This window comes from Vigna unguiculata, chromosome 9 (genome assembly GCF_037176805.1).
Source record: "Vigna unguiculata cultivar grain cowpea cultivar isolate G323 ecotype 2 chromosome 9, ASM3717680v1, whole genome shotgun sequence".
Classification (NCBI taxonomy): domain Eukaryota; kingdom Viridiplantae; phylum Streptophyta; class Magnoliopsida; order Fabales; family Fabaceae; genus Vigna; species Vigna unguiculata.
In genome coordinates, this window is record NC_140800.1 from 44,944,201 (window position 1) to 44,954,353 (window position 10,153).

The 10,153-nt window shown below is 33.7% G+C and overlaps 1 protein-coding gene across 2 annotated transcripts; it reads left to right on the top strand.

Moving 5' to 3' along the window:
* The first annotated feature begins 1,561 nt into the window (after positions 1-1,561).
* On the top strand, positions 1,562-7,320 carry LOC114163037 (filament-like plant protein 4). 2 transcript variants are annotated; one of them, XM_028047082.2, is made up of 6 exons: positions 1,562-1,831; positions 2,892-2,996; positions 3,353-3,569; positions 3,681-6,045; positions 6,248-6,290; positions 6,491-7,320. In XM_028047082.2, the coding sequence occupies exons 2-6, from the start codon at positions 2,898-2,900 to the stop codon at positions 6,947-6,949; spliced, it is 3,183 nt and encodes a 1,060-aa protein (XP_027902883.1). In that variant the 5' UTR covers positions 1,562-1,831; positions 2,892-2,897; the 3' UTR covers positions 6,950-7,320. The 2 variants fall into 2 exon arrangements, with proteins under 2 accessions (XP_027902883.1, XP_027902884.1); XM_028047083.2 differs by lacking the exon at positions 1,562-1,831 and adding an exon at positions 1,886-2,644.
* The last annotated feature ends 2,833 nt before the right edge of the window (positions 7,321-10,153 follow it).

Below are 10,153 nucleotides of genomic sequence, written 5' to 3' on the forward strand. Positions count from 1 at the left end.
TAATATATTATTCACATTTTATTTCCAATAATCATGCAATCCTTTCTTTTCCATTGGGTTTTTCAAATTTCTTTCGTCAAATACCCTCTTTACAAAATTTGTTTTCTGGACCAATTCTAATATGAAATACTAACTCATTTTTAAATTATAACAAATTCATAAATTTAATTTCTTTAAATAAAGCCAGCAATCAATAGTTTGATTAATAAAAATATTTTGGAAAAGAATTGAAAGTAAACGATACGTCATACTCTACATCAAATAAGATGTTTTTTCAAAAACATTTATATTAATTTTCGCAGAAGGAGACAAGAAAAAACGAAATTAAATGCGAGATCAACAATTTCTCTAAAATTAAATATTTATGATTTGAAACTTTATCAGATCGTACTTATATTAGCTTTTTTTTCAACGATATAGACAAACAAAACAAACCGTATAATAAATGAACTCCACAGAATAAATTGTTGTCAACCATTATAACTAGCAAATGGTATTCTCGACCACAACACAACACAATTCCATCGAACCCCTCTTAGATTTTGAATCTAATGAAAAATTATCGTAAAGATACTCCCTTATTGTAAACCTAACAAGTGATATCAGAGTCTATGGTTAAAACTGATTCAGACGAGTGCAGTATAGTTTTAATATCGAAAGTCTTCGTGACAAAGTGTTCCAGGTAAAGCGTGTCCCGTCAAGAAGAACGACGGTACAAAAAAGGACATAAAAGGGGTACTCGTGGTTGGAAATGCTTCTGCTGGAAGGGAAGGGTACGAATGTGGTTAAAGGGACCCACCATTGAGGAAAAAATTGTTAGGAATTCAAGTGTGAGTCTAAGTCCCACATTAACCAGAATTCAGAAAGTAGAGCACTATATAAGAATAAAGACCCATAAACTCCATTGTCTTAAAGTTTTGGGTTGAAAATAGTGTCAATAACTTATGTGCTTAAACCTATCAGATATAAATTTAAATTTTATATTATTAAAAAAATTCATAAACTTAATATAAATAATAATATTCACTATATAATTTTGGTAAGACGGCATGAGTAGAAGAAGTTATGAATAAGAATCCAAGGACTTCTTGACCTGATGGCATGGGAAGTGAGCAGTGGCCATGAAGTTACAGAGCCTCCAACTCAGCCATGGCTTAGCTACACACCAAAATGTGTGAGCTGTAGAGTGTAGAATGCCACTCACTTACTGTGGTCCAAACTCCTTACTTACCAATCACACTTCAATTAAATACATACATATTAAAAAACTAAACACTTCAGAATCCAAAAGTAAAAGAAAACTAATGCCACCACTTTTCTTTACCAAAATCGGATACAGCTCACAATTCAGATGCTTGCTTGCGTCTGACACAAACCATTCTAAGCATCCCAAAGGGTCAATTGCGTCAAACCACCACTAACCTTTTCAATCTTCACTTTGCTTAACAAAAAAAACACACACACACACACTTCTTTTCTCTTACGCGTTGATCAAGATTGCCCAACATTATTTTATTTAATATATTTATTCTATTTGCCTCACAAAAATATAAAAACAAAATGGGTTTTGCGTCTCCTTCAACATCCTGCTTTTAAGTTTCGGGAGACACAAACTGCACACCTTCTATTCCGAATATCTTAGGAACATAGCAACCACCTCGCCGCCGCTGCTGCCACCACCGCCATCGCCACCGCTCTCTCCGTCTCCTATTCTAATTGACTTGCTTATTCTTCACTTTTCACTTTTCACTTTTCACTTTTCAATCTCTTAATACCATTGTTTGCTTCCACTGCTCCTCTCGCCTCGCATTATCTTCGCTCCCATTTTTTTGTAAGTTTATTTTATTCACATTTTCTTCCCCAGTTTATCATTCACGTTTTTTTCGCTCTCTGTCTTCCTGCTCGCAACAGTTTCAGTGAAACTGCACAGTGCACTGCACGCTACGAATTATTATTTATTTTTTGAATTTTATTTTCATATATTTGGTCATGGAGGGAGAACTTTTTCTTTTTCTTTTTCGTTTTTTTTTCTTTAAATTGTCGGTGTGATGCTGTTCCTGCAGTTCCAATTGTTGCTGTTTTTAGGAATGAGAAACATTTGGTTCATTCTTTAACGCGTTGGAGAATTTTACCAAGATTAATTGTGGTGGCGCTAATGTTCGATACCTGATTTCGATTAATTGGGATCTAATTTGGGCGATAAAGACGGTTAGGCATAGTAAACAATCATTACGAAAGCTCACTTTTATCTTTTGAAGAATAGAAATGAAAATGCCCACTAACTTGCTTTACTCTCAAGTCTGAGCAGTGAGTGGAGTGCAGTGGAGAGAAAAGAATATTATGTGGCTTTTGATAGTTATGGTGCACGGCTATAGCATGCGCACACCTCCACATTAGCCAAGTGCGGTGGTTGGTTTCGTTAGATCTCGGAAATCGCCGTTACATAAATACCACTTCATTTCCATCACTCCACTCCAGCACACGCGTAAGCAGTGCCATGCTGCTTCAATGCGTTTCACCAATTTAGTAATTTCGTTCTATCCACATCCAAAACCTTACTTCAATCCAATCTGTTTTTACCACCCACAATTACATTTATATACGCACTACGCTACAATGCATAGTTATTAAGTTGCATCCCAAGGTGGGTTTTTTTTTTTTTTTTTTAATATTCTTTGCCTAATTAATTAAGATGTTTGGAATTTTTAAGATGTAAAAATTGAAGTCCTGGTTGAAGATTCGTCTTTTCTGTTGTTGTCATTCGAATCTAATTATCTAGAATGGTGGTAGAATTGATTATGGAGTTTGCACCAGAGTCTGTTTCTGTTAGTGTGACAATTTTGTGTGGTGAAAACCTAATCTGAGTGTTTAACGCTACGTGGATTTTTTAGTTTGCGATGGATCGACGCTGGCCTTGGAAGAAAAAATCATCGGAGAAGGCTGTGATTGAGAAAGCAGCTACTGCATTGGATTCCTCCGATGCTTCCAACAACCAGGTATATTTGTTTGTTGGCATTTTTCACACAAGAAATATGTGCAGAACTTTTGCTCCTTTGAAAATTTTCCACCTTGAGTTCTATTTAGCAACTGAGTTCTGTTTTATTTTTTTGTCTGAGTCTGACTGTTATAGCAGCTTTTAATGTCTATAGTTTTTGCCACTTTGTGGATGTTATCTTTCTCAACTTTCCCACTCTCTAGTGTGTATGTGTGTGTGTCTAGGAGTAGAACATGGATTGCCAACTTTATGTGACTACAAACTCTTATCCCTTGTTTGATTGATTCAACAATGTGATTCTAGTTAATAGTTTTTTTTTTGTCTTTTCTATTTCTTTTTCGATTCACATGTGTACAGGATAACAAGAAACCAAACTACGTCCAAATCTCTGTGGAATCCTACTCGCATCTGTCTGGCTTGGAGGATCAAGTGAAGACATATGAGGAAAAAGTTCAGGCACTGGAGGATGAGATCAAGGAAATTAATGAAAAGCTGTCCGCAGCAAACTCCGAGATAAATACCAAGGAAAGCATGGTAAAGCAACATGCTAAAGTTGCTGAAGAAGCTGTATCAGGTAAAATGCTTCATGATTTTATTTACCATCTTATACATGGTAAAGTAGCTGAAGAAGCTGTATCAAGTATTATGCATTCTCATCATTCTTAATGTTTTTAAAACACTGCAGGCTGGGAAAAGGCTGAAGCTGAGGCTTTGGCATTGAAGAATCATCTAGAATCTGTCACTCTTTTGAAACTCACTGCCGAGGATCGTGCAACACATTTAGATGGCGCCCTTAAAGAGTGTATGCGACAAATCCGAAACCTTAAGGAAGAACATGAGCTGAAAATACAGGAAGTTGCTCTCTCAAAAACCAAGCAATTAGACAAGATTAAGGGGGAGCTCGAGGCAAAGATAACGAATTTTGAGCAGGAACTTCTTAGGTCTGCTGCTGAAAATGGGGCCCTGTCAAGGTCATTGCAGGAGCGCTCTAACATGCTTATCAAATTAAGTGAAGATAAGGCTCGTGCTGAGGCTGAAATTGAGCTTCTTAAGGGCAACATAGAAGCATGTGAAAGGGAAAATAATTCACTTAAATATGAACTACATGTTGTTTCCAAAGAGCTTGAAATTCGCAATGAAGAAAAAAACATGAGTCTGAGGTCTGCTGAAGCTGCTAACAAGCAGCACATGGAGGGTGTAAAAAAAATTGCTAAGTTAGAGGCTGAGTGCCAAAGATTACGTGGTCTCGTGAGGAAAAAGTTACCTGGTCCTGCTGCACTTGCACAGATGAAACTAGAAGTTGAAAGCCTGGGCCGAGATTTTGGAGAAAGTCGATTAAGGAAGTCCCCTGTGAAGCCTGCTTCCCCTAATTTGTCTCCATTACCCGATTTCTCTCTGGAGAATGTGCAGAAATTCCAGAAGGATAATGAATTTCTTACAGAGCGTTTATTGGCAATGGAAGAAGAAACAAAGATGCTGAAAGAAGCTTTGGCTAAACGTAACAGTGAATTGCAGGCCTCAAGGAGTATGTGCGCCAAAACACTGAGCAAACTTCAAAGTTTGGAAGCACAGTCTCACGAAAGCATTTATAATCAAAATGCAAGCAGTGCACCAAGCTTGGTCTCCATGTCTGAAGATGGAAATGACGATGCAGTAAGTTGTGCTGAATCTTGGTCTACAGCAATAGTTCCTGGGCATTCCCAATTTCCTAAAGAAAAGTGCACTGAGGAATCAAGCAAATCTGAGGTCTCTAATAAGTTGGAACTAATGGATGACTTCCTGGAGGTGGAGAAGTTGGCTCGTTTGTCAAATGATTCCAATGCAGACGCCACTGTTTCAGTTTCTTCAAACAATAAGACAACTGACAATGATGTATCAGAAGTCAGTATTGGCAAAGAAGGTCCGTCTGAAAAAATTGGCAATTCAAATCCATTGCCAAATAAAGTGTCTTCTGATGCTTTGATGTCAGCCCCCGATCCTCAATCTGATGCTAGTGGCTTGATGCTAGCAGAACTTAGATCAAGAATATTACTGGTTTTTGAGTCCTTATCCAAGGATGCTGACATAGGGAAGATTGTGGAGGATATTAAACATGTGCTTGACGATTCGCTTGACATTACTATCCGCCACTCAGTGGATGCGCATCCTTCTGATGCTACATGTGATAGGAAGGATGACCCTGAAGATGCTGGCTTAAACCTTGAGAAGGACATCATTTCATCCCAGCAACTCAGAGAACATGTGCGTGTAACTTCAGATTTGGAAGCTGCAATTTCTCAGATTCACGAATTTGTACTGCTCCTTGGCAAGGAAGCAATGACATTTCATGACATCACTTGTGACGGAAATGAAATGAGGCAAAAGATTGAGGACTTCTCCGTCACATTTGATAAAACATTAAGCAACAATGCAAGCTTGCTACAGTTTGTTCTCGACCTGTCCTATGTTCTAGATAAAGCAAGTGAGTTCAGATTTAATGTTCTCGGCTACAAGGGCACAGAAGTTGAAAGTAACAGTCCTGATTGCATAGATAAGATTGCTTTGCCAGAAAATAAATTAGCACAAGACAATTCATCCGGAGAAAGATATCAAACTGGCTGCTCCCATATTCTTAGTTCGTCTTCTAATCCTGAGGTTCCCGACGATGGGAATTTGGTCTCAGGTTTTAGAGTGGATGCTGCATCACAAAAACTGTCAATGCAAAAGTTTGAAGAATTGAAACTAGAGAAAGAAAAAATAGTGACTGATCTGTCAAATTGTACTGAAACTCTTGAAATAACCAAGTCTCAGTTGCTAGAGACTGAACAACATCTAGCTGAAGTTAAATCACAATTGGCTTCTGCTAAAAACTCAAACAGCTTGGCTGAGACGCAGCTAAAGTGTATGGCAGAATCGTACAAGTCTCTTGAAACACGTGCCCAGGACATGGAAACCGAGATGAACCGTCTGCAAATTAAGATAGAATCTCTGGAGAATGAACTTCAAGATGAAAGGAAGGCTCATGAAGCTGCTTTGACTCGGAGCAAGGATCTAGAAGAGCAGTTACAAAGGTAAGGCATCATCTGATATCTGGGTACAAGTACTGAAATCATGCGTTGCAACCCTAATTACTGTCCATTGATGACATATTTTCAGCATTTGTGTTTATGTTTGATCAAAATTGGAATGTCATGAAAAGCAGGTGTCATATATCTAAATTGACGGAAATCTCTTATGCTGGTTAAATTTCTGATTTGTGTTACTGTCTGTCAGGATTGAGTACTCGTCAGCTGATGATGACCACAAGACTTCGCATGTAAGGCTCTAATTCCATTGTGGATATCAATGACCATGTTGAATTTCGCATGTCATGTTGCAGAATATGTTAAAAGAAAATTAAGTTAGGAAAATATAGGCCCTCATGATGATTAAAAATTTCATAAAGTGTGTATCTTAAAATGTGTGATTTCCTTGGATGAGTTAAAAGTCTAAGATTGATCTCTATTGTAAATGCAGGATAGAGATTTGACAGCTGCTGCTGAAAAGCTAGCCGAGTGTCAGGAAACCATACTTCTTCTGGGCAAGCAGTTAAATGCTCTACGTCCACAAACTGAGCCAATCGATTCATCGTACAGTAAGGTAAACCCAAAGGATGAAGGATTCACAGAAGATGAACCCACCACCAATGGGCCAAAATTTCAAGAATTAGGGCAGATGGAGATGGACCATGCTACTTCAGCTTTTGTTCAAAGATTGAGTTCGGAGTCTCCGTTACATTTTTCCAACAGTTTATTTAGCCCTTCGGACAGCGAATCCACCCTTCCAGCCAGATCCCCAGTACAGCATTCTAAATCAAAACCAAAACACAGACCCACCAAGTCAGCCTCTTCTTCAGTTTCTTCTGCCACTACACCCGAGAAGCATGCACGGGGTTTTAGTAGATTCTTTTCACCAAAAGGAAAATCTGGTCATTAAACTTTGCGCAGGTTCTATTTGAATTCATAACGACTAAGCCACATGGTGGTGACTTTTGCAAAGCACCAAGGTCCAAACCCTTCTTGTTTGACAGAATTGAGTTTTGGGGAGGTTTGTGTAATTAATTAAGGAGGTGGTTTTTGTATGTATGGTTGTACCATAAGTTTTCTTTCTTTGCTTTCCATTGTTTTGCCCCCTCTGTTCTGTAATTTAATTAGCAAAGGACAATCCTTGACATAGTATCTGAACTTTACAGGATATGTTGAATATGTTGTATTTCACAAATTTATCCATACCATAATTCTTTCACAAGCAAGATCCAGTGATTGTAATGAGTTTCCCGTGAAAATATTAGGCAGTTATACTTTTAACTTATTTTTGTTTAGACTAACAATACTTCATAAATTTATACTTTGACGATAAATTCTTTTATTTTATTTTTATAAATTAACGGAAAATAATTAATCTTAGTTCTTGGTCCATTAGGATTAAAACTGTTAGATCTTTCAAAAGAGGATTATCAGATTGATATCACTCTTAATCCAAAACTTTAAGAAGATGAATTTATGAACCTTCATCCTTGTATGATGTTTAACTTCTTATTTTTACTCAATGTAAAATTTAGACTTACACTTAAACTTTTAAAAAAAAAATTATATTCATTTTTACTATAATTTTATTATCTTGATTGAACAGATATAATTAAATTATCAGCATTTTTTTTAGAAATTATAGAAAAATTAAGTGTTAAATTAACAACTAAACTGATTATACAAAATGATAAAGATTAATAGAAATTAATTGAAATAAAACAACAAAACAATAATTTGTAAACAATGTAAGATAATTAGATAAAGGTACCATGTTAAGTATTTTATGATAATTAAATTTACTGTAATATTAAGTATTTAGCAAATAAAACGGTGCACCCTTTTGGACAGTTTTTAATATACCTACTATTGTTGATGGGAAGCTTTTCTTAAGTATTTTATGATAATTAAATTTACTATAATGTTTTTGTTTTTTCAGAAAAAAAAATTTAACATTTAATTAAAAATACACATAGCTTCCTTTTTGAAAAAGTTTAGCCAAACAGAAAATTAGCTTCATTTTAGATTCTCAATGAATTTCCTGTATATGGATTTATTTTACAAACATAAATAATTCAAAATTACCAATTTCATAAAATACCATTCTATGTTTTGGGGAGCACCGACACAAACCATCCTACATTAGTGGGGCAGTCTTTGTTTTGGGCCATAGTCGTCCTTAATTTCTGTGTTTCTTGAAGAATATTAATAAAGACAAACAAGTTAGGAAGACTAGTCCTCAATGCAATTCCCAGATTTTCTTAACCTCTCAAAGATTAATAAAAAAAAAAAAAAAGGGTATGAAATATATCAATTCCAACAATGTCTTGTTCTGGAACAGCTCTTCTTTTTGCTGTTCACTTGCGGAATTAACATTTTTTTGCTTGTGCTTTTTGTCAAATTCACCATAAATAACGAGCTCGGAACTTGAAAGACATGTTCCATAACAAACAAGTAGGTTGGTTTAGTTTTCAAAAAATGTCAGATATAACTCACATTGCTTTCATAAAACAAACCTCCTACTTCTGAAATGTGTTGTATAAGAAAATTTGAGTAAAGTTTTTATTGTCTTTTAATTTTGGATTAAATATAATTTTAATACCTAAACTTTGATCTAAAATTGAAAATCGTTTTTTTTTTCTTCAAAATTTTGATATATTTTGATCCCTAAATCTTAAAAATTAATGGATATAATACTTTAACTCAATCTCTATTTTTTTGACATGTCAATGCGTTTCTCAGCTGATATTAAAGCGAGAATATGTCAAATGGTGTAAACAATTTAAATGGTAGCATAAAACGCGTTTGATACGTCAAAAAAAAATTAATGTAATTGAATTAAAATGACTATGTCCATTTATTTTTAAAGTTTAGAAACCAAAATACATATAAGTTTCGATCAATGACAAATTCCAATTTCGTGTCAATGTTCAAAGACTAAAAATATATTTAACTATTTAATTTTATTGTTGTCTAAACCTTTCACATAGACAAATCAACTTATAACCCCTACATGCATGTGGAGCTCCTTATATTGAATATAATGTCAAAACTAATAAAATGGTTAAATATATTTTTATTCTTACTAAGATGAAAAATCAAATTTATTTTTATTCTAAAATTTGATACATTTTGATCTTAAAATATTAAAAATGAATTAATATAATTTTTTTAATTTAATGATATCAACTTTTTTTAGCTTATTAAATGATGTTTAAAACTTATATTTGAATAAAATGTGTCAAAACAAAATAAAAAACTTAACGGTATTCTAAAACACGTTTTACACAGAAAAAAAAAGAAGTTAATGTAATTGAGTTAGAAACCTATATTTATTTATTTTTAAAATTCATATATCAAATATTAAAATTTATAACATAGACAAATTCTAATTTTAATTTTATGTCAAAATTTAAAAAGAAAACAAATATTTAATCCTTAATAAAATCAACTTATTAATTTGAAGTATGGAACTATATAAAAAAAAAGCAAGATATTAAATATGCACACGAGGCTACATACATACATAAATATTAGTTTTATAATAAAGAAAAATATAAAAAAAAGTGAGAAAAAGGTCATTAACAAATTTTGAAAATGAGACTTATATGTTGCCAATTTATTACTCGTAACTTAAGTAATTGGAATGATTTGAGAAGAACAAAATTCATATTTTTATACTAAGAAATTCATTTATTATATTTGGATAAATTTTGAAATTTAATAAATCAAGAAAATAATAAAACTTTACCGCCCAACATTTATATATATAACATTAAAGTATGACCTATAAAAGAATTTTACAATTTTTTATTAATATTAAAATGTATGATTGAAGAGAAACCCGTAAAAGTACTTTTACATGATGAATATTTTCAATTAAAGGCATATACATGATTAAGAATATATAATTATTTAATTAAATAAATTCACCTTTTTGCTATAAGGACGTATTTGGTGGTTAGAAAACATAGAGACCACTTTTTTTTTTTTTTCTGTTTATGACTATCTATTGTATTGATAGAGGGAAAAGTAAACACAACGTATAAGTTAAGGTTAAATAAATGTGTAAAATTTATAAATATTCTAGAATGTTATCATATGGTTATTAGTT

What these genes read in the sequence shown, in the direction of transcription:
- LOC114163037 (XM_028047082.2), top strand. Translation starts at nt 2,898, where the DNA reads ATGGATCGACGCTGGCCTTGGAAGAAAAAATCATCGGAGAAGGCTGTG. An exon ending in CCGATGCTTCCAACAACCAG is followed by an intron (nt 2,997 to 3,352) that starts GTATATTTGTTT and finishes ACATGTGTACAG; the next exon opens with GATAACAAGAAACCAAACTA. An exon ending in CTAGAAGAGCAGTTACAAAG is followed by an intron (nt 6,046 to 6,247) that starts GTAAGGCATCAT and finishes ACTGTCTGTCAG; the next exon opens with GATTGAGTACTCGTCAGCTG.